This window comes from Harmonia axyridis, chromosome 6, assembly GCF_914767665.1.
Source record: "Harmonia axyridis chromosome 6, icHarAxyr1.1, whole genome shotgun sequence".
In the NCBI taxonomy this organism is placed as follows: Eukaryota; Metazoa; Arthropoda; class Insecta; order Coleoptera; family Coccinellidae; genus Harmonia; species Harmonia axyridis.
Genome location: NC_059506.1, coordinates 20,849,859 through 20,874,977, shown reverse-complemented (window position 1 = coordinate 20,874,977; position 25,119 = coordinate 20,849,859). Strand labels below are relative to the sequence as shown.

The 25,119-nt window shown below is 34.5% G+C and overlaps 1 protein-coding gene across 2 annotated transcripts; it reads right to left on the bottom strand.

Moving 5' to 3' along the window:
- LOC123682441 (pickpocket protein 28-like) lies at window positions 1-23,205 on the bottom strand. Of its 2 annotated transcripts, none has more exons than XM_045621048.1 (9): window positions 22,739-23,205; window positions 15,988-16,230; window positions 15,755-15,863; window positions 15,024-15,172; window positions 11,773-11,977; window positions 8,227-8,497; window positions 3,814-3,873; window positions 3,178-3,349; window positions 1-225 (listed from the first exon to the last, which is right to left on the bottom strand). In XM_045621048.1, the coding sequence occupies exons 1-9, from the start codon at window positions 22,906-22,908 to the stop codon at window positions 27-29; spliced, it is 1,578 nt and encodes a 525-aa protein (XP_045477004.1). In that variant the 5' UTR covers window positions 22,909-23,205; the 3' UTR covers window positions 1-26. The 2 variants fall into 2 exon arrangements, with proteins under 2 accessions (XP_045477004.1, XP_045477003.1); XM_045621047.1 differs by lacking the exon at window positions 1-225 and adding an exon at window positions 2,196-2,528 and having other exon boundaries at window positions 22,739-23,200.
- Between the last annotated feature and the right edge of the window lie 1,914 nt (window positions 23,206-25,119).

Here is a 25,119-nt window from a genome sequence, read left to right as displayed (position 1 = left end):
TCAATTTGTATAATTATTTATTTGTTTCAACTTTTGAAATTCTTGAGAATCTTGATAATGAGGAAATAAGTTATTTCTCCCACAGATACAAGGGAAAAACCTATGAACAAAGACATCAGTGATGCTGATTGTGAAAAAAATTTAAGAGGTCCATAAAATCTTTGTCTCACATAAGGCCAGAAATATGGATTCTTGAAAAAGATTCTGAAGATGTGTATGTGGTACCTGAAACATCAATGGATATTTTTTCTATTTACCTTTCCGTTTTTACATTTTTCAAATGGAAGTATAATAAAGCAAGAAGCTGGTTTTCAAATACTCAGTGAAAAAAAAATTATCACACCAGAACTGGGAGAAACTATGAAAAAGAAATAATTCGGAAAAGAACATAATTCAAAAAAGAATCTGAGCATTTGGTTTGAGATTCAATCGGATATATTCACCCAAGTATATGATTTCATTACAGAATGTTCAAGGTACATACTGAGAAATATCAAAATTAGTATAATATTCGATAAAGAATTCAACAATTTTGAACTTTCTTATCGCGGTGTTTTTACCGAACTTTTTTGAAATTATTTGAAACCAGGAGCTGTTGTTTTAGTCAGTTGTCAAGGATTGAGAAAACATACTTATTAGATGCATATAATATTCCTTCATCTTTAATGAACTGATTTTTCTTCGTTTTTGGTCTCAATTAAAATAATTTTATTATTCTTGGTGTAAACATCTAACGATCACTGAGTATCTGAACACAAAGTACCTACCTCACCTACCTGTTAATGAAGCTATTTTAAAAAGCTATAGCTTTATCTTAGTTACTATGGCATACTCTCACTGAAACAAAGTTTTTCTATAGCAAAGCATAGTATATACCCACTTATTATTAATTGGGTTATAAGGTAGGATTATGTATCGAGCCAAAAACTTGATAAATTGGTTCTGCGGCTATGCTTGATGTGTGATAGTATTCAGTGTCTCCTTTCTATTTTAGTTGCGTTTGGAGTCACAAACATATAGGTATAAATATGTGGTAAATATTTCATTATTCAAATTCAACTATGGATTGGTATTTTTAATCCTTGTCTTGATTATGTTTTGAAGTATATATGTAGATTGCAGAAAGTATAGAACTCGGTTTGACCAAATATGGTAGGTGTTTGAATAAATCAACTTGCCTAGCTTAGGGTCGAGAATATGTTTTTACTTCAGATGACGATTAAGGGTACACATAATTTTAAATTTTCACTTTCGTCTCTATTTGAGGAAAAAGCTTAATTTCAAGCGCGATGCTCATGGAGTTGCTATTACAAATGGACAAAGATTTGATTCAGTCATGTTTCAGCGCTCCTTCATTTAAATGCAGTGAAGGTACATAATGTTTATTCAATTTCATGTGAGGTACTCTCTGTGGACTTATTGAAGGAAAAGTAATTGAGGGAACAAATGATATGTGTAAAATGAGGTCACTATTGTTATCATTGTTGCTTTATGGCTATTGTTTCGTATTTCTATTCATTTTTTTTCTGTCGGTGTTTTCCCAATTTTATTATTTGGAGGTTAAGTGGAGTAGCTTAAACTTCATGTTGGAAAGTGCTATTGAAGGGAATATTTGTGTAATCATTGTCTTTTGTATGTGAATTTGTGTACTTGAATCTCTATATTTTTGTTGATAAATAATTGAATCGATGTGTTTTCTTCAAACTGGCAGGAGTATAATGGTAATAGAGTTGAAAATAAAAAATGCTCAGTGTAGTAAATATAAAAAAAAAGATCTAATAGGCCAAATCGGACGACCTATTTTCTATTCTGTACCCAAAAAATAACTAACTTATTAGAACATGATAACTTTTTATCGTTATGGCTTACCAAGTGACATTTGTTTATGACCCAAAAATTATAAAATATTTTGAACATTTTTGGTATAAGTACTTTTCGTAAGAGGAATCGGTTGATTAATTTTCTGGCTAGTTTGAAACCAGTTGGTGTACATTCACAAGGGAGCACCACACGATCATAGTCACATCATTCGAAGACGTGAGTCGAGTCTTCGATGTGGATGCTTCAGTTGAAAACAAGGTTTTGAATACTTTTGGTGTGGTGCTATTTGCGGTGCATGGCTGTACGAGCCTAGCGGTGCACTCTTATGTTGGTGGTCCTGAAGCTTTGGATGGGTGTAACAGTGAATTAGAATATTGTTGGAATTATTTATTTATTTATTTAATTTCCTAACCAATGAATTAACTAGTAACTTATTTCAAATCATTATCTATCATCCTCTCTTTGGTAACAATTCATGTCAATCTTTTTTCGGTCCACCCCAACGACCGTATTTTCTTCGATTCTCAACCAATCTGATCGATGAGAAATAGATCAACTCTGCTATGGAGAAAAGAGAAAATCCAGTAAAGAGTCCTAAGATACCGCCGAAGTTAGATATGAAATCGGTAGGTCCGTACAGTTCATTCCTTTGGTTAGGTAGAAAGAATGGATTTTTGAAGTAAACTGAAACTGCAGATGCATGGTATCTGGAAATGATGAAATATTCCATGTTATTATTTGGAACTCACTATAATACATCCTTTCAAGAAAGTACCGAGGAATGTCCATTTAAAATTTATTATTCCAATACTTTTCGTCCCTACGTTGCCACAACTGTCATTATAACTGACGTGTTGTTTGTAGTAAATAGGTATATTTTGCAATTTCTATAAAGAATTGCATTGAGTACTTGAATAGTGAATATCTTCCAGTGAGATCATGTTTCTGAACGAAGGCCAAACAATAAATTTGAATGAATAATTCATATCATCCTTTTCATTTGACGTAATGGCAATGAATAAATGTTGTTTTGCGTTTATCGAATTCTTTCAATTGCTATTTTAGGAGAATATAGATTAACAAATAATACCTACGACAATATGATATGGCCGAATTCGTTTTTTTTAATACTTTAGTCACTTTTAAGTGGATAAGTTATAATGTGTTTGGAAATGTTGATATAATTTTGATTTTTAACTAGATGTTTTTACTGTACTCCGTAAACTATTCAACAATGTTGTTTTTGTATATTCAGTTGATTCGAATTTGGTGTTATTGTTATTATTCTTATGTCATTCAGAAAGTAAGTATAACAAAAACAAACCATGCATGGTTACCAATATAGCTTGAACTTACCCTTTCAATTGGTCCATCGTTTTTCCTGTATTTAGTTGATCTGGCTTTTCAAAAGGACCGCTAGAAATTTCAACGTTATAGCTAAGATCAACGCAGATAGGAATGCAGAAACATTTCGCTTTTTCAGCGGCTGCTTTTATCTCGATGTCTGTTGTAGGTTTTGTCAAAGCAGCTGAAATTTGGAAGATGAATTAATTTCAAGTAGAGTTGTGAAGTAATTTGATGTTAGTGTAGAGGTGCAATCTATACATCTCATTAATGTAAAAGGACATTTATCTTCCAAATAGTTTAGCACTTGTAGATTGGATGACAATGATAGGGATACCTTTGAAATACAAAGAAGACTTTTTTATTTATGAAATAATGCCATGCATTTTTCCCAAGGAACAACTGGTGGATATTTGAGAATTCAGTATTGATTCAATGTAAATGACTAGTAGAAGTTTTGAATAAAAAGGAAGGTCAAGAATGGAAATGCACCCTACTGACTCAAATTGCGTATAAATTTTGAAACAACTTGCCCCTTTTTTGGTTACACTCCGCGACCCATTCTTAGGTTATCCCATCCCAATAAACAACCAGTTGGATGATGGAAATTAGGATAAAGTGAAAATAATTAAATTTTTTCTTACTTACATAATGATCGCTCCAAGCATTTCATCTTTTTAGGTCCGCAAATAGGAGTGTTAGATTCTCCTGTGAATAAAATAAAAGAGATGAATAAATTCAATTCTTATCAATTCAATTCAATTCAATTCTTTATTGATCCCTAAGACACATATATGTATAGTCAACATCAGGAAAAAAAATAGCATAGTTACAAACTTTGAGATGCAAAATTTGACATTACAAGAAACAATATAAAGGATTAACTCAATGAGTCAGAAAGAACCTCCTGAGTGCTGTAAAAGCATTTATCAGCTAATATACATCTGATCTTTTTTTTTTAAGTTTTGATATCTAGCGATTTCAGCTCGTTCGGAAGATTATTGTAAAACTTGATTCCCGCAAAAGTAGGCGAGGTCTCATATTTGCTTGTGTTATGTCGTGGTATGCAGACGATGCTACTATGTCTTGTCTGATATTCATGAAAGTCAGAACACTTCATAAGGTTATTAATGTTATATTTTACATGCATGAGACAGTTCAAGATGTAAAGAAATGGAAATGTCAGGATTTCAAAATTCTTAAATGTCGGTCTACAGGACTCTTCTGGACGCAGATTGAAAAATAATCTAATGATTTTCTTCTGGGCAATAAAAACTCGGTCGCTACCAGAAGACCCTCCCCATAAAACTATATTATAACGAAGGTGACAGTTTACCATACCGTAGTATATATTTATTAATGCATCCATGGGTAGTGAGTGTTTTAAACGGTGAATGGCGTAAAAAGACCGGTTCAATTTTTTTGATAGATGTTCAATATGGAAATTCCATCTCAGAAACTCGTCTACATACAACCGAAGGAATCTGATGCATTCGAGAGATTTCAGAGCTCCCCCTTGAGTACTGAGAACCAACGGCGAAACTGATGACGAATCGCGTAAGCGGAATCGGATCACTTGAGTCTTATCCACATTCATGATGAGTGAATTAGTTCTGCACCACTTATTGAAGAGATGGATCACCATCTCACATTTAGATATTAATTCGATTAGGCTATTAGCCTTGATAGCAAAAGAGCTGTCATCTGCGAAGAGAATCAGAATGCACTCTACAAGATATTCAACAAGATATTCAGGCAAGTCATTCATGAACAGAATAAAAATAAGTGACCCAAGAATTGATCCCTGAGGGACACCAAGATTGTTCTCATACTCGGTAGAAACGTGTTCCCCTACAGCCTACATGGACATATATGGAACGATTAGAGAGGTAGCTCAGAATCCAATCCAGGATTATGCCTCTAAAACCTATTTGGTATAATTTATCAGCGATGAATTTATGTTGAAGACAGTCGAGCCCACGTGAAAGATCAAAAAAGATCCCCGCGACATGAGCACCCCCGTCCAGACTATCGTACACAAATTCCACGAATTCAGTGCATGCCGTCTGAGTGGACCTACCAACTCTAAAGCCATGTTGTTGCTCAGACAGCACTATAAATCTGGTCAGGAATTCACTCAAACGATGGTGCATTATTCTTTCAAAAACTTTCGATAATTGACTCAAAATGGATATAGGTCGATAGTTATCTGTTCTTACAATCAAAGAAATGGGGAATCGTGGATCTGAGCTACGATTTTTTTTCAAATATGTATTCATCATTGTATAAACGTCTGAAATCGACGTGTGATGGCTCTTTGGTAGCCCAAGAGATTATCTAAAAGGAAAGGGAAGCACCTCTTGAGGCAATTTGCCTCGCTGTTCCTTGGATGAATGAGTTCTTGAAGACAGCAGGTCTCCAAAGTGACCACGAAGGGGTGTGAATACTGAACACTACGGGTCAATCTCAAAGAGACTGCCAGAGGAGAAACGACTGCTGATATTGAGGAAGAGCACCTTCCATGGAAATATCTATAAAATAGAACAAGAGTCCCCAATGTTCTAGTGTGTTCCAGGGAAGTGAGTGAGTTTGTAAGCGATGCATCACCGACGAGACGAATTGCCTTTTTTTGGACATAATCTAATAGTTTGCAGCACTCCAAACATGGGAACGGTACTGCAGTAGTGGTCGACCTTTGCCTTATAGATCATAAGCAGCTGACCCAGAGTGAGATAGCTCTTAGAACGAAACAGAAAACCAAAATTTTGTGATGCAATTTTAGCAATTGATCTCACATGATTTTCCCAAAAAAAGTTATTGCTGATAGTAATACCAAGGATCGAGATAAATGTCTCTAATGGTATGATTACTCTTGACAAGCTTATGTTGGTCACAATAAGATCGGCTTTTCTAAAGAAAAGACATACCTTTGTTTTGTCTGCGTTAACTCAGAAGTTATTGGATCCCCATTCAATAATTGTTGCCAAGTCCATATTTATGTTGTTTGCATATCTTTCTTGTTCGTTTCCGGCATTGGAGGCTGGAGCCTCGAAAAGAAAAGGTATGGAGGGTACTATCGCCCGCGAAGCTAAGCAGTAGACATGAAGTTGCTTTCAGCAAATCGTTGATGTGAAGTAGAGATAGTGTTGAACAAAGAACTGAGCCCTGCGAAACACCAGCATTCATGAGATAGAGAGTCAGATGAAACTCCATCGACCACTACATGAAGAGACCATCCTTAAAGAAAACTTGCCAGTGGAGAACAAAGCAGTATGGGCAAGCCATAAGATGCAAGCGTGGCGAGCAGTCGTAAGCTAGATCAGTTGATCAGAAGAGGGAAACCATATTGCCCTGAGTATTCGATGTTGATGGCTATTTCCATGACCTTTGAAAACAATTAATAAAAGAGCGATGGGTCTGTAGTTTCTGGGTAAGGTCTTTTTGACTCTTTTAGAGATTGGTTTTACTCTTGCAATTTTCTAGTTGGACTGGAAATCATTCAGTTCGTAAAAAAGTTCGAATAACATATAGAGAACAGGTGTTAGTAAAGTTTCTTCCCCCAGATTTGTCGAAAGACCAAAATGAACGCGATCCGCTAGGACACTCAAACAGATTTGAATTTTTTTTCGGAATTGGGAGCATCTTTTGAAGATTTGGATGTCTCATTACTTATATCTCTAGCCTCGACATATTCTGCTTTAGTCTCAGATTAATTTTTAGTCTCTCTAATTTCTTATATTTATTTGGAATAAACAGTATTATTTAGTCTCAGAGTTCGGATTTGTTTACCATCGATGGAATGCTGCCGGTTTGGAAGCGACACCCCTAGAGCAGTTTATGTTAAACCAGGACTTGTTGGATGCTATTTTTTTTTCGGTGTTCGATATGTAAGTATGCATTTTTAACACAATGATTTCAGAAATTGTCTCGGATCATCTTGTTGGATCCACTGAGGAGGAACAAACTCTCCTCCACAAAAACGCTGAAAAAAACATACGAAGATCTTTCAAATTAGCCGATTTGTAATGCCACATGAGTCAGGGGTGATATTGTGCTTCTAGATAATACATAAGAAGAGGTTGCGAAGATGAGGGTGAGATCAGAGTTTCCGATTGGAGCGCAAACTTCTATTCTATACGAATCAGGATTGGTGGTGTGGAAGAGATCCAGTGTATCGGCAGATTGGTTGTTGGCATCTGGAATCTGTGTTGGAAGCTCGACTACCAACCCTCAAGACCAACAATTCAAGACTATAAGTGATGACAAAGGTATCAGCTTGAAGACCTGCATCATCTGTTTTGTTGGAGAATTTCAGCCAGGCCGTATTATGTACGTTGAAGTCTCCCATGATTACGAACTCAGCTGCTGAATAGTTCTCCTGGATGAAATCCAGTTTGATTGATAAGAACTCTAAGAGGTTGTTGTATGAAGGTTCATTAGGTGACAGGTGAAGGCAGGAGAGGAACTTGGTCAGTTTGGTATAGGCGAGTTTGAACCATATCATATCAAAGTCTCTCGGTTCCAAACTTTCTAAAAGCTGGCATGAAACGTCAACCCTGGCATAAGGGGAGACTCCATCTCTGAACCTGAATAAAGAATGGAGATCGTAACCAGGACAGAGCAAGTGAACTTTGTTTGTCGACGAGTTCACTTGTGTTTCTGCCAGTGCAGAATATCCGGTTCTCCTGTCTGTAGGTGATGTTAGACGTCATTAATGTTAATGTTGAGTAAGCGGATCTTCAAAAGTTAATCTTTAGAGGTGAATCCCTCCTGATACCTCTTACTTGGAAATCCGAATGGAGGAGTATTTTGCTTCCGGAGTGTTTCACTCTGAGAGACCTCATCATCTTTATTCTTAAAATTTGGTCGAAAGGTAGGGAGAAAAAAGGAAGGAGTGAGATACAAAATTATCGACCGAACACTGAAACATGGAGTGATCCATTTGACTCCTCACAAAGTCGATATGGTGGCATTCACCGGAAGATGAGTCCACCTATAGTTCAGTAAAACTGCTTCAATGAGTTATGAACAATGTCAACTCAAAACACAACATTTACTCACTTGGCATATAATAAGCTACGCATCCACAAACAGCTCTAGTATAATTTGCTGAACATTCCATGTTGCAGTTATTCTGTGAATAGACTTTGTAATACGCCAATTTCCTTTCCTTGGAGAAGTAACAGTTACGGACTTCTGGAGGAGTGCTTTCCACATTTTTCGCTGTCGACATAAGTGTTGGTAGTACCACTCCAGATGTGATTCTATCCAGTCCAACGTTGAAGTAAACTTGACTAGGTCTTGGAATCCTTGAAGGCATATGTAGCGATACCTATAATTTTCATAAGAATGAGAGGTTACAATCGGAAATTTTCTATAGAAAAGAGAATGTAGTAAAAAGATAATTTCAGTGTTTAGTAATTCTTGGACATGAATATATAGTAATTTCTTGAAATGTTTGCGAACGGTATCAGTTTCAGTATATTAAATTCATGATAAGGGGATTGGAGAACGTAAATTAAAAATGGAACATATTCTGGTACATCATTATTTCGGAATCCATACTAACTCGCAAAAAAACTACAACACCCAGAAGGAACTGTTTGTATTAAAATTTTTTTTTTTTGGTAAAACATAGATAATATAGCAAGGAGAAGGCGATTGAAATTTGGAGAAAAAAAAGGGTTTACAATTTTTTTCAATGAAGTGGTTAGTAATGTGTTTGTCCAACGTGATTATCTTTACACTTCCCAACACGTCTCGGCATTGATGCAATAAGATGATCTATTTCTTCTTGAGGGATACTATCCCAAGCACCTGTACTTCATGTCTCAGAACCGCCAAAGTCCGCGGGGCTGGGATCAATTTCAAAGCCTTCTACCCATGATATCCCAAACATCCTCTATGGGCGAAAGATCGGGGGATCTGGTCAGACATTGTAAAAGATTCACATGGGTCGCTTCGAAAAAGTTTAAACTATTATAACTATGGCATCATGAGGTCGGGCATTATCTTGCTGAACTATTGGATTCTCGAGGCGGTTAAGGTAAGGGAGAACATATGGCTCCACTATTTCTTGAAGGTAACGCAGCGCTGTCATGTTACCTGTCAGGTGATCTACTTGCATTTGCAATAGCAACACATACCATAACGCCTACTGCCCGGTGTACATGACGCTCAATATAAAACTGAGGTTCACGTCTTTCTCCCAACGTCGTCTAACCCTTCTTCGGCTATCATGTGCGCCCAAGAAGAATCGAGATTCATCAGAATTCCACATTCCAATGTTGACGTTCACTGTCCCACTGTAATTGTTGCCGGCGATGCACAACCGTCAGAGGTAACACAACATGGGGTCGATAATGCTGCAATCCAACACCTTATCCGGCGGTAAACCGTTTGAACAGTTACAGGATGGCATTGTTCTCCTAACCACTAATCAGTCAAAGATCGAGTTGTCGCAAATCGGTCTCTAATGGCTATAAGTCTTAGACGTCGATCGAAGATCTTGAACTTCATTTGTGCCCGTTTGACGTCCAGTGCTTATTCTTCTTCGATTTTGGGCATTATCGAACCACGCTTGACAACATCTCTAACAGTAGTTGGATTTCTGTTCGTACGGTTAGCGATTTCTCGAAATGACAATTCCGCCTCCCGTAGACCAATAATTCGACCTCTTTCAAATTCACTTAGCTAGTGATAAAGTCAGATAGAGAACTGGTGTACAGGATGTTGTCAAGTGGAGTAGACAGAGAATAAGGGATTGGAGAGACCACGTTGATAGGATGGAGTCAGATAGAATAGCATACATCTGCAAGAATGAACAACCCAGAGGAAGGAGAAAGCCGGGTAGACCACCGAAAAGATGGGCTCAAAGCTGGTTTTCCTCATCTGCAGAATAGACCAAATTTGAATGAATTTATAAATAGAATAGACCAAGGCCAAGCAAACAGGGAACTCCCTAGCTAAAGGAAGAAGAAGAAGAAGAAGCGATAAAGTCCGCGTACACGTGCTCTAAGCATTATAACAACAACTAAACATCGACTTTGGATCTCGTCGAACAGCTGGTTGGTTGTAAAAATTGAGAAACAAAAAACGACTACAATATTTAAGCAACAACAATTGTTTATATGAGAAAACCTTTTTTCACCAAATTCAATCATTCACTCTTTGCTATACTATCTATTTTTCACCAAAAAGAATTTTAAATTTAAACAGTTCCTTCTGGGTGTTGCAGTTTTTTTGTCAGTTAGTATAAAAAGGTTCATATTCTCTCGAGAGAAGAAAAAGTTTTTGAATCAATCATCATTCATTTTTTTGCTGCACATCAAATATCGAGATTTGCAATGAAATTCTACATATAACATAACTTCGGGTGGGTTTGGGATACAGATGTGCCTTTATAGTGTTTTTTGAATCTGACCTATATTTCACATATAACAGAACTCATTTATGTAATATGCCTTTCTTTCAGAGGTCGCTGAGGCTCTAGGAGGAAAATTGAGGGCGCCTAGATTTAATTGCGGAATATTACATTCCCATTGTTAAGGTTTACAGGGGAAGAAGAACTCCTATGATTCTACTCGATGCTGTCTCCCACCATGATTACCATGGTTCCTCCACCAGAGAGTGCTTTCAATAATTCAGTATTCACCGAGTAACATTCAGTCAGTTAGTAACTCAATATTCATCAATCATTACATATTCAAGTATTCAATAACTTGTTATTCTCAAGTTATTACTATTATATCATTACAGTCATATACAGTGTTTGTGTTAACATATTAAACAGAAAAAATCATAGGTATTTTCCTTCATACAATCAAGCATACAATCGGTGATGTTCTTTCGAAGCCGAATCAATCAATCCATATAATCGTTCATGGTCCTTCGAAGCCGAATCAATCAATCCATACAACGTTCATGGTCCTTCGGGCCGGATGATCATTTTGTAATTCAAGCAATCATACACTCCTTCACCCATGTTCCAAATTTAAAGTGCCAAATGAGGGAGTAATTTCTTCATGTTAACTTTTAGTGGCTTTCCTCAATTCTCGTTTATTTTCAAGACAAAAGCGATGTCTTATCGAATTGATCAATTGAATAAGTCCTACAGTTCTATGACGTCTATTATTGTTATTATTAGTTCCTAATATGTGGGATATAAAATAAACACATATTTCATGCCAGTCCATTCAAACTATTAACACCTTTCAGTAATGCAATAAGCAAACACTCTATTCTTTCAGTTTTATATACCGGTAAAATATAGTGTTTTGAGTAAAGATTCAAGCTTTCATCTAGTTCAAATCGAAAAATACTTATGTGTTCAATCATCCAACAAAATGTAGTGCAGTGAGTTATTCCAAATTAGAAATAATTGTGTGACAGAAGAGCAACAAGAGCCTGTGAAGTAAAATGAACAAGCACTCCTATTGGAAATATAAACAATAACTATCTTTATACTACGATCCACACAAAACGTCAATGAACATTAATATTCGGACTTGAACTATATGAAAAATTGTAATGAACTCATTGCATCATCTTTTACATCTTCAAATATGAACATTTTTGAATTATATCGACTGTATTTATAAGATTTACCTTCAGGCCTTGGTAAACAAAATCCCTGCAATTATAAAGAATATCGTCAGCTTTGGTGAAGAAAACAGCAGTGAGTGAGTTGAGAGCTCCTGGTAAAAGAGCTCTTCTAGGATATTCTTTAGTAGAAGTATTCGACCCTTTTGGGTAGCCATCATCAGGGTCCCAAGTAACAATCTTATCGTCTTCATCGAAATAATTTCGAGGACTGAAATATTAATAATATTCACCATTACCAGTTGAAACTATGTGAATGAAAATTGGCTGATGTGTGAGTATTTTTCGTAGATCACGTCAAGTTACAATGTCAATATTTTCAATGCCAATATTTCCGATCCAATCTTTTGTAGATTCCTAGGAATTAAGGACTAAAGGTGATAATTCGAATATAGCCTTTTATCATTTGATGAATAAAATGAAAGAAAAGTAATCAAATTGTCAACTCATTAGGGTTTGGGTTTATTCAATCGATAGAGTTGTTTTCCCTTGGTGGGTTTCTTTCTTCTTCACATACAGGGTGTTCCAAGCTTTCTGGGAATGATAGTAAATTGAAGAATAAGTATAGTTTGATGAATAAACTTATGGCCCAAAATTCATATTAAGGGAGATATATTCTTCCAAAGTTGATAAAATTAAAAAAATTTCCTCGCATAACTTCTAATTTGGAAACTTGGAATTTCTATCCAAATCTTGTTGGGGAAGACTTGTTGTTCTGAAGGAAGGTTATTCATGGCCTGCTGAAACGTTATCGATGAATCTCGCGATGAATGAAGCTGCTGACATCATGTGACAACAAAAACTCAAATATCTCGAAAACGGTCCAATTTTTCGTATTTGGATGAGAATACCTACTTCTTCCATGTAATTTTCATCGCTCCATCGAATGCTCCTATTTTTTCAGCAAAACGAATACAACGAAAGAAGTTGTCAGAAAAAAATCATGACTCACCCTCCAAAAACAACTTTTATAACAATATCAGAAATGCAGAAGTGTAATAAAAATGAATTTTAACAACATACATTTATGTACAAAATTTCAATCCAGTGGCAGTCACCGTCTAGAAGTTATGCGGAGAATATTTTTTAATTCAATCAACTTTGGAATGATCTATCTTCCGCAGCATGCATTTCGGGCCGTAAGTTTAATCATGAAAATATACTTATTTTTCAATGTATTATCACCCCCAGAAAGCTCGGTACACATTTTGGCTCACCCTGTATATCTTGAACCTCCAATTCAATCAACATTGTTATCCCAATGCTTCAGTGTCAGTGTTTTCTTTTTCCTAAATTCTCATCACATATGACGATAAAAACATATAAAAACTGTGAATGTAGTATATTTTTGTAGAATCACCTTAATTTAAATTCAACTTCAAATTAATTCAAGATTGAACTAATTGCGTTTCTTTTTTCAATGTGCTATAATAGGTTTTCTGTGTCGTAAACTGGTACCTACATATAATTGTCCATTTCAGACCCTGAAGAATAGATCTAGTTGAAGCCACTTAGCATTGTTTTTGAGAAAGTGATTATGTGGAACTCTAGACCTTTTGCCTCTCAAAAAACTATACTCTAATATCTAATAATACACTGCGCAAAAAAATTAACGCACATTATGGAAATCTCAAATTATTTCTACAACTGAAGGTGTTCTCAATGATAATTATTTTTATCAGAATTATGCATGCATATGTTATCCACTTTCAACGTTTTTCTTCAATACAGATGTTTTTTCCCAGCAGGAATAAAAAAAGATGAGATTATCAGATTTTAAATGTATTGGCTCCATTCTGAAATCAGTTGTGCTCGATCAATTCTGGTGATCAATAGTATTTCTTTCATTTGATTTTCTACACTCGATCGCTATGCAACGCGAAACCCGCAATTTGACCCAAGAGGAATGTGCCCAAGCGGTAGTTTTGCGAGAAGAAGGGTGGACATACACAAGAATTGCAGAAAGGTTTGGAAATTCCCATACAAGTGTGTCCAGAATGTTGCAGTGATTCAAGGAGACAGGTATAACTGTCCGAAGACCAGGAGAGGGTAGACCACGGGTAATAACTGCCATTCAAGAACGTTACTTGAGAGTTTCTTCGTTGAGACAACGGTTTGCAACCGCTCGCCTCCTTCAAAATCAGCTTGAGCAAACTCATGGGGTGCAAATTAGCACTCAGACAATAAGAAATCGCCTCAGAGAATATGATTTAAGGCCTCGTGTCGCGGCAAGAGGTCTTACCCCAGCCTATCGAAGGGCGCGTTTGGATTTTGCCAGAGAGCATATCCATTGGGAAGAGGCTGATTGGGAAAGAGTTCTCTTCACAGATGAGTCTAGATTCTGCCTCTACCATTGTGATCGACGTCCACATGAAAGATATGCTCAGTGCAATTTCCTGAATACTATTGTTTTCTGCGGAGGATCGATTATGGTAAGGGGTAGAATATCTTTGACTGCTCGCACAGACCTAGTGGTCGTTGATAATGGCGCTATAAATGCTGATAGGTATATAAGGAACATTCTTGAAGAGCTTGTAGTGCCATTTGCCCCATACATTGGTGAAAATTTCATTTTTATTGACGATAATGCCAGACCCCATTGTGCACGCATCGTTCAGGAGTACCTTGAAGAGGTTGAAGTCTCTCGAATGGAATGGCCAGCAAGAAGTCCAGATCTCAATCCGATTGAGCAGGTTTGGGACAACCTCGATAGAAGGCTGAGAAGTTCAGAAAATCATCCAGCTACTCTTAATGACTTAGGAATCCAACTCAGAGAAATCTGGGAAGGATTAGATCAGAACATTTTAAGATCACTCATTTTGAGTATGAACCGTCCGTCGTTGCCGAGCTATAATTAACGCAAGGGGTGGAAATACCAAGTATTAAATCACTTATCAGCATTCCAGTATTTTGAAAATTGTTTATGTCCTCTTCTTTCACATAATATTTTGTGAAATCCTGAATTTTTCTTTCATTTAATATGTCTTGTTTCGTTCAAAACCTTCCCGAGAGAACATAAAAAAATAAGTTATAAAGTCAATGTAGAGTTAACTTTCATTAAAATTGAGATTTTCAGAATGTGCGTTAATTTTTTTGCGCAGTGTATTAACATATTCATTCAGTTACAACAGAACAGAAACGTAATAAGTAATTTGTACTTCAATATCGTACTATCAACACGGTGGGGGCGGATTAACTCGTTATGACGAATTTTCTTTAACTAGATACCTTATTTACTAAGAGGAAAATAAACTTACACTCTGTCGGTGTGTATATCTTTTATATCAAAACTATTGAAGCTGTAACAAATTCCTTCATCCGTCATTAACGGTTTGAACAATGATGTGCATGGAATTGGTGTGTTCATCCATTTGCAATAGCTCATAGTCAAATCTACAGATCTGCACTGTAAAGAAAACAAGCGGAATTTAAGACTATGTCCATAATATATTGATTTGATAATCACTGCAAATTCTACACTATGGTCTATTATATTTTCTTATCTCCTAGAATACCCAGATAGGTACACTAAAATCAGCTTAGCATAAAACTAAAAAATAATATTTTCCCTCGGATCTCAAACGTGCTACAAAGAGTATGGATGACTCCACAGAGTCACATACTGCTATTATTCAAGAGAGAATATTCAGAAATTCATATCTCCTATACTTTTGAGGGAAAGACTACTGATGTTTTTTGATTTCGAATGTTTATGATGTTAATTTATTGAGACATGAATTTTTTGAATTTGGTATGTTTTTTTAGCTTTTTAATTCATGGATCAAGTTTTGGAGCTAGGGGGATCAATGTCTCGAATTTCATGCAAATAGCTGACCGATTGTAAATAGTGTAAATAAATAAACAAAACTATTGAATACAGTGAAAACCAAAATTATCGAATAGAGTGAAAACATAAGTGATTTGTTTTTATTATTTCGTCTGCAGTGAAGAGGAAAATTCATTTTCACATATTCAATTTTTCGCTCACCTCATACAAAAATTCATAAAACTTCTTGTCAAATGTATCAGGTTTGGCAGGAGTTATTTTGTGGTTTTCTGCTTTACATAGTAGTGACATGTAGTCAAATTGTGTTTGTCTGTAATTAAAAACGGATATTAAATGACACAACAGAATTTTTCCATGGTTATTGAAACTATTATTTCTGTATTATGAAAAAAATTATTTAATTTCAACACCAAAATTTTCAAATTTGAACTCACTCAACATTTGAAATATTCTTTCCTGCTTTAACAGCTTCCAATGTTCTGGTGTAATTGAAACAGCTTCCTTTCAGTTTGGCTTCAGGACAAACAGTTATTGCAGGGAAAGGAATCTCTGTAATAGGCGTATCTCTGGTCGCCAGCGAAACCAGAACTGGACTCTCTGCCCATTTGTTATAAATCTCTGATATCATATAAATACATCCACCGATGCAGCTTGCCAGAACTAAAATCCACCATAATCTACAAAAAAGGTTCAATAAAATAAAGATGCCCGATACTCTAAAGATTCATTCATTTAAAGAAGTTATTTCGAAAGACGAATTGAGGAATGATAGTTTGCTCAAAAACTCGAAAAAATAAATTTGACTGTTCCATACAAACCTGAATAGGGTGTTCTATGAGATCTATGACAAGGTTTAACAGATGATATTATTTGTGTTCGTTTTGAAAATTTTTTCCTATGGAGAGGTCAGATTCGTTTTCGTTCAGAAGTTACTAAATAATACTGAAATAATTCATATCCGTAAGTAATATCACAAGAGCGTCTAATTTTTTCGAAGAAAAACCAAAAAACTCTTTGCTAAGTAATATTTCAACAAAAAACAAGAATGCTGGAGGTAACAAAAATCTGAGTAAAAGTCGAGGATTTCTGCACCTGCACGAGAGTGCTTCTTGTTGAAAAAATATTACTTCGAATTAAATTAAAAACTAAATACCCGAATGGTGTTTAACAAGACTATTTCATGAGACTATATAATTACTTGTTATCAAAAGTATTGTAATTCTTGGTGACAAAAGCCGTCAAGTTTTGCCACTCAAAAAAACTGCTAATAGGTGCTGTCATAGAGTTTTTACATCTGGAAAACCATTATTTAATAATTATTGAGCGTTTGTGATTGGTGAAAATGAAGACGCGGGAAAAAGTCATGTTTAAATTAACAGTAGGCTAACTAACGACAATATCAGTCGATAGGACAATAGAATTATGTCGGTGGATACTTCAACAACATGCACAAAATTATAGATTTATTCCGCTTGACATGTGAACTGACGCAGCTTGTTTAATTAAGGTCGGTATAAACAACAAACATAATGAATAAGTATAGGCACTGCAAAATTCATAAGCCACTAGACCAAGACGATTTCAGCAACATTTAAGTGTCTATGTTTGGGGTGGGATTTTCAACAATAATTTTGGTTTCAGTAGATCTTATAAAAAATGATCGTTTGAATGAAAATTTGTATCTGAATTTTTTTGAGCTTTTTGACTTCATTGATGATTTGGAGTTCAACAGTGTGGAAATGTAGGAGATAAGAAGCTGCTTGGTACCTATTCCCGAATGGATGCATAGGTCGAGGGAAACTAATGCCATGGCCAGCTCGTTCACCGGATCTCAATACTTTAAATTTTCATTCATGGAGATATATGAAGCAGCTTGCTTATCATGTTGAAATCACATCTGATCAATAATAACTTGATAGAATTAAAGATCAAGATCCGCCGAATAACGATATCGTTCGTCGATGTCTTTTTTGTTGTGAAAGGTTGATACAATATTGCAAGTTCGAACATATAACCAGAAAATATTTTTTTCAAATTCTTGTAAATTCTAAACGAAAACGAAGAGGACCTATGTTTATAGGAAAAATGATTACAGCCATCATCTGACAAATTTCTCAGAGATCTTGTAGATATTTGTAGATGCTGTTTTCTGTTTGAAAAAATATAATAAGAGTTTACAAAATGATTATACAAATCATTCAGAACAGAGTGAAACATCTAAAACAAATTATTACTGTTAGGCTTACGTTGTTGTCTATAAGAATCATTAGACTACTTTCATTCAAAGAGAGGACTAACAGTCCATTTGTGATTCGATAAACCAGTTTCCTGTATCTTACTTGAAGGATATTTTTCAACTAGTTCAGTTGTAAATAATTCCTACATAATATCTTTCTTATAATCCAATCAATTTAACAATATTATGCTAGTTTAAATAATATTCATATTTTTCGAAAGGAGAATTCCCCACTCGTATCTTCAATAAATATGTATTTTTTTTTCATCCATATTACATACATTACGATATGGAAGAGTGAGTTTTCGAATTTATCAGGAATCTTCTAAATTGTCGAGAATTCTTATTCTCTGGTAAGAGCCAATTCAAAAATAGTTTTCAACTCTTCAACCAGGTGGATTTTATCTTATGCATCACACATATACATATGTTTTTTGTCGATCTTATTACGGAATTCGTTAAGAGAATGGGTTTCAATATCTAAACAGTACTTTTGACTTGGAAATACTTTTTATCAGTGAATAGTACAATGAGGTATTTGATTCGATTATTTATGTTTTACAGTTTTACTTCAAGGATAATGCATTCAAACTTGTTTCTTAGATTTAAGGTACTCCTGCTTAATTACTTTAATGAATAATAGAATATTAGGTAATGATTGAATATTTCTATTTGTTTCAAAAAAAAAAACAAAGTAAATGAATACCCTCACATATTTACAGTTTCTGATGCGTTCATTCCAGTCGAACTTAGCCGAAATGTCCGTAATCTAGGAATTTTGGAAGTAGGTACTTAGGTACAAGGTGGGTTCATATAATCAGAATCAGGGTTTCAATATTCCGAATATATTGGTAGGTAGACAAAATCCGTTACTTAGGTCAATATGTGAGATTTAGTAAATATTTGCAATAGTGTGAAATTAATTTTCATATGTATTTTATGTGACGAATTTTCTGAAAATTTCATTTCTTAAGGTCTTAATCTCAGAATCTATACGTCAGATTTAAAAAAATTATGTGTTTTCATGAAGTTTATCGAGGTATGTGATTTGTCCAAATTTTATTTACAGTATTTTGTTCTGATTACAGATTATGTTCAGGATAAGTATAAGGTTCATTTGATACTACATGATTTTCTTATTTTTCATACGCTAAACATTATAATATGTACTTGAACTAAGGAGAGTAGGTAACTATGTATTTGGACCAGTATTCTTTAAAAATTGAAAAACAATAAAAGTATCAGATAAATTACAGTGAATTAGGGTGATGTGAAAAAAACTGAAATTTTCTCAAAATATTCACACCATTCAGACGGACAATTGGTGAAATTCATTTCACTGCTCGCTATTAATGTTTTTTCTCAAATCAAATATCCACAATGCTGTCAAGTTCGGTGCCTTCTCGAATTAATCCAGTAACTTGTCAGACCACTGTTTTATTAATAATGTTTGTAGAAACTGTCAACGATTACAAAATACGAAGTATATGTATCCATGTTTCACGTCACAACAATTTACGAGGACATACATTTTTTCTTTGATTCAGTTGAATCAGAATCAGAGCCAAGTGCAATAATTCCATTTTGAAGATAAGAGAATTCAATGAATGCGAAATTTCTCAACATCTCTCCTTCATGTCTCATATGAGTTGAGTAATTGCAGGTAAAAATAAATTCGACATCCCACTCGAATGAATTTTTGATTCCTAGACTCTTGTATTCTACAGTTAATTATTTTCATTTTAAATGATAGACCTCTAGAATGCACAAACAAAAAACATTACTGGGCTTATTATTTTTTGCTATTCAACATATTATTTTCACTGGTTCCAAAAAAACAATACAGTAAATAATGTAAATATGTCTGCTACCGAGTTCGACTTCGAATATATTGGTTCGAATTCTGATATTTTTATTACTTCAAAACATCACTCATCATAAATGAATACGTATTTTTTAAGGAACACAGGAAGTTAATCATGTGAAAAGCCGTTCTTTAAAGGATTTTCGAATAACAGAGTGCAGGAAAATGAGTATAAAAAGAAAAGGAAATCTTATTGATGTCCCGTATTTTCATATGAAATAACTGCAATCGATTTTTTTTGTAACTGAAATTCTCAATTCGTGGTGAAATATTTTCAGTTGAAAAAGACATATATAAAAATTCTATTTGATTTCTGAGAATGCATCGAAAATATTTTGATGATATGGATATTTGTATGCGTAAGATATACTTTGCATGTGATTCAATAAATTTGTATAAACAAACCGCATTTTATGTTTCCTTGGCCATTTGAGTATTGGTACAGTTTTGGTAGATATATATGGCGAAAAATTATGAAAAGGCTTTATCATACTTTTTCTTTATTAAAGAATCATGTCAACAGATATGAATTGAACTTTTCCAGACATTTATGTCCTTCAACATTTGAAATCGGACATTTGTTCCCATAATGTTTTTCGTTGAAATTACATGACCTTTCCTATGGCAAAATGTGTCGGTGAGCTAAGAAATCATCCTATATAAAGAAGCATCAAGGAGAAGATAGGAACTTTTCACTGAAATTTAAAGAATATTTGCTGCGCTTTAATGTCATAAGCTCGACTCGATTTTCAGTTTTGATGTTATGTGCCCCTAAAAATCTCATTTTTTCTTCATTGTTGAACGATACAGAACGTTATCCTGGATAATCATCACTATTTTGAGTACTCAAGATGTAAACAGTCATTAATATGAAATACTATTAGGAGTATTGTACTTTGGTATTGTTACATTTGGTCCGTTATACATTGTGTCGCAGCTAATAACAAATTTTTTCAGTTCAATTATTCGAAAATAGTTACGAATCGTCTTAGCGATCTACAATCAAAAAATATTCATGAATTCTAGTTTTCAACTCATTCTACATAATATTCGAAAAATAATAGGTGTGTTCATTTCAAAAGAAAGCGAAAGAAATTTTAAATGTTCCATCCATTTGCAGATTCATACCATGAAAATCCCTGAAGTTAGAACAAGACATTTTATAGATAGATTTGAAATTTTCCTTATCCTTTCTCATGCCTATAATTACTTGATGGTCCAAAAATTGTTTTTATTACGGAACTTCCGCTTTTTTTTAAGGAACACTCCGTATTTATTTTCGAATTTGATGTAGAATAGGATGTAGCACATGAACAGTTTTTCATTGTTGATGGCTAAGGCGATTTTCGAATAATTGAACTTTAAAAAATGTTTGTAGCTGGAATACACTGTCACACTGTACCTATTATTGACCAAATGTATCTAATATTAATGACTGTCCACATCTTGATTACTTAGATAAGTGATGATTATCCAGGATAACGTATTGTATTGTTCAACAATGGGAAAAAATGAGCCTATAGCCTGTAGAAAACTTTTTCCTATTGATCTTTTTGTTTAGAATGACTTGGACTATAACATTTCTAAAATTCAGCCAATTTGATAGGAGGCTAATTTCCCTAATAAAGTAAAGAATATATATTTCAGTATTTTGTATTTTGTAACTGACTTTCTCAATCTCAGTTCCATTCGCTTTTGGGAAAACAACAGAGTTAACTTCGAAAACAAATTTTTTCCATAATAATAATAATAATCGTCTTTATTGGGCGAAAGTTCAGCTTACACTACTCTTACACTTTAACCCACAGTATAACAATATATCACTCAATCCTAAACAAAAAAAATCAACATTTACGATTAACAAGAAGAAAAGAAAATTATACAATTTATATTAGATATACTGAAAATTTAATGTGTCGGGTATATTCCGTTGAAATTTATTTCCTACACGATGAACGGGCGAACGGACATACTTAATTCGGACCTCGAATTCTTCACCAGAAAGTCAAATCTATTCTTTGAGGGTTCTCTCTGCTCAAAATTCGACAATTTGGTAAATAGATGAGAGATATTTGGACATAATGATGAAACATATTGCGAAAATTTAGAATCTAACGATTCTTGGATGTGAAAGACAAAAATTTCAATATTACCTGTAGGTGATATTGAAATTTTTGATAGACATTCAATTTTTGTCTTTCATTTTAACCATAATAGTAAAACAAATTGGACAATGGGCTCCTATTCGAACACGAATGCGAAATTCGAAAACGATCGACAAAGGAGCAAATTTTTGAACGCTTGAGTGTTGGAATTGCCTTCTGCAACGAGTATTAGGCGATATTTTCGCTATTTCAGTCAAGTTTCGTGAAATATTGTCGAAATTCAATAAAAAATTCAGATTTAACATCCTAGTGATTTTTTTATTGAATCTTGGCAGTTGGCGTGACTGTTACAAAAATTGACAGATTACGTAATTTGAATTTGAATTTTACGTTTCGAATTTTGAAATAATTTATAATTACTCATTAAATTGGTGAATTATGTATGACGAAATCTATTTAACAACACCAGAATTGAAAGAAATTGCAAATAATGTTGCAAATCTTTTCACATTATTACATTATATTGACAATTGTTGTGTGTTGAAATTTGATAGGATAAGAAGTCAGTCTAGACAACCACAAAACGAAAAATGTAACTGAAAACAATGCCGTAATGAGTTCATTACAGCTCTGTTTTTAGTACTGTAATGAACTCATTACGATACTGAAATAGGGAAAACCTTATACATGTCCACATACTGCAGCAATAAATATTTAGTTCCATTTATGTTTTGCATAAATATTTGGAAATATATGAATTCTTTGAAAACAAGATGAAACGAATTATTTTACGCATAGTATATAATCCTTAAGCATTAGAGACGCGAAAGTACAACATTATTTAACCTTCCTTTTCAAGAAAATGTTGGTACTTTTGAAAATAAGCAGTACATTGAAGCACAGAAAACTGTTTGCCGAAAAAACTTCATTTTCATTATAAACATGGAAAACCCTGATTAGCTAAAATAATGAAGACTTGCCTCTCAAATATTGAAATTCCATCTGCTACCACATAATTCAATCCTTGAATACTGGAATTCTGACAGTATTCCTTCAGATATATCTTGACACCTTTGCATCTTGTTGTTTCTTCGACAGTCACCTCCTCATCACCGTCTTGCCTTATTTCTATCTTCTCCACTTTCTCCATGACGGTGTTCAACCCATTCGCTACAGCCGGCCATTCACTTTCTCGCTGAAAAACACTCGAATTTGTAAAGTAGTTTTCAGGAAAATTTCAACATCGATATCAACACCGCATTTATCCTCCACGATCTCGTACGTAACGTTGTCACAATTTTGTCCTATCCTTAAAAATAGAAACTTCCTTGGGGACACTGACTAGGAGGAACAGTTTGTATATTGTGATATACTGAGACGTTTAATGAAAATGTATTTTGCGTATAGAAGAATTCCACGCGGTGCCATTTCCACTCATCTACTGAATCCTAAAATGCTTGTTGAGAGCTGGCTCTTGATCCGAAATCTATTTATCTCACAGCGATGCTATGAAAATTTTGTTTTCGAAAGTATAATTGCTTCTTTTATCAGTTTCATGTTTTCATGACTAATACCTCCTCTTCACTTCTACTCCCAAAATAAAAATCCAGGCCGAAATTGATTCTTAATTTATATTGATATATCAATACAAACCCATAATATAAACCGATAAAAACATATGCCAATTCGCAATAACATATGGCTTTATATTGGACCTTCTATTATAGAAATTACTATTCAATAAATACACGGGTCTGCAAAATAATCCGACAAATATTTCGCATCCAAATCAAACTTTGATTGCATCGTAATCCAACTTGGGATGAAAAAAAATAATTGGTCTTTGATTTAGATTTTCTGCAGGCAAAATGCATTTGATATCCTACTGAATTATTGCCTATGGTGAATTTCTATCGATCTGTCAGGCAAATTCTCGTGATAGCTCTAGTTATATATTTTTTCGGCAACCGTCCGGGAAGTGCTCACTTCCCGGACGCTTTTTCTCTGAGAAAGTAGCATTTCCCGGCCTAGTCCGGAAAGTACGTACTTCCCGGACTAGGCCGGAAAAGAATAGAATCCATAGCAACCGAGATAACGGCTGACAGTTCATATGAAATTAGATGTCAAAAATTTGCATGTTTTTTGATTGCAATCGCAATAAAATATGAAAAGCAGCAGCGATAGTGTTATTTTACATGGTTGCCGAAAAAATATTGTACGCAACACGCCCGAAAATGGTTTTTTTGGACTCACAGACTTCCAGGACGAGCGTAAGCGAGTCCAAAAAACCCTATTTTCCGGACTTGTTACGTGAATTACTATTTCATTAAATTCCAAGAAAATCTGGTACTGGTATTTTATCGTAGATATTCCTCTACTCATTTCAGATTTCCCAGATGTAGGCAAATATCAACGTGAAATATCAGGGGTCTCCGCATATTGCATTTGTCCAGTTTTCATTAAATTTGGTGAAAATTCCGGGGACTAGTGCGATTTTGATGAAAACAGGTTGGGTTATTGGAATAGTTCATGAGTGGTTATCAAGAATGAACACCGCCACGTGGCTGCTCAGTTCAAAACAAAATTAGAGATATTTCTTCTTACAAATCACAGATATTTATGTGGTTTTGACATAATTTCCTTAAACAATAACCTACATTGTAGAGAGTAAATATTTTCAATATGCGATTGAAATAAAAAAATTTTGGTAACTATCTTGTTTTTCACAAAAAAATTGACGACTTGTCCTTTGTACAGGGTGGTCAAATAAGCGAGGTAAGCGGCTATATCTCAGGATCCACTCAACGTAGAGACTTGTGGTGAAAATTTTTATCGCAAAATTTACTGATGCACTGAAAAACCAAATTGTGTCTTTAGGTTCTGACAGAAACAGAAATCCCATCAAATTCGTATGAAAAAACCAGAAGGTCGCAAAGCGATAGCTTCAGGCGTTCTGGAGTTATCCTATCATTACTTTTGAAATTTCGGAGTAAAATGAACAAAACAATGAACTTCTGACTTAGCGCCCCCTATCGAAAGCAGCCAAAACAAATTTATAATGAGTATATTTTTTCTCAATCAACAAGATGTTTTCCCTCAAACGAGATATATTTTGCTCAAGAATGTTGAGCGAAACTGAAGTTACAGACATTTCAATCAGTCAGATTTCTCCCTTTTCCCCACCCTTATAAGATGTTTTGAAATCTTCAGTTAGTCAGATTTCTCCCTTTCACCTACCCTTATTTGATGTCGTTAAATCGAAAGTGACAATTCGAAAAGGTGGAGAATATTACAAGGATTACATTGATGATATTTTTTCTTGAACTTCATTTGAAACATTTTCGAATAAAATTCATTTTTC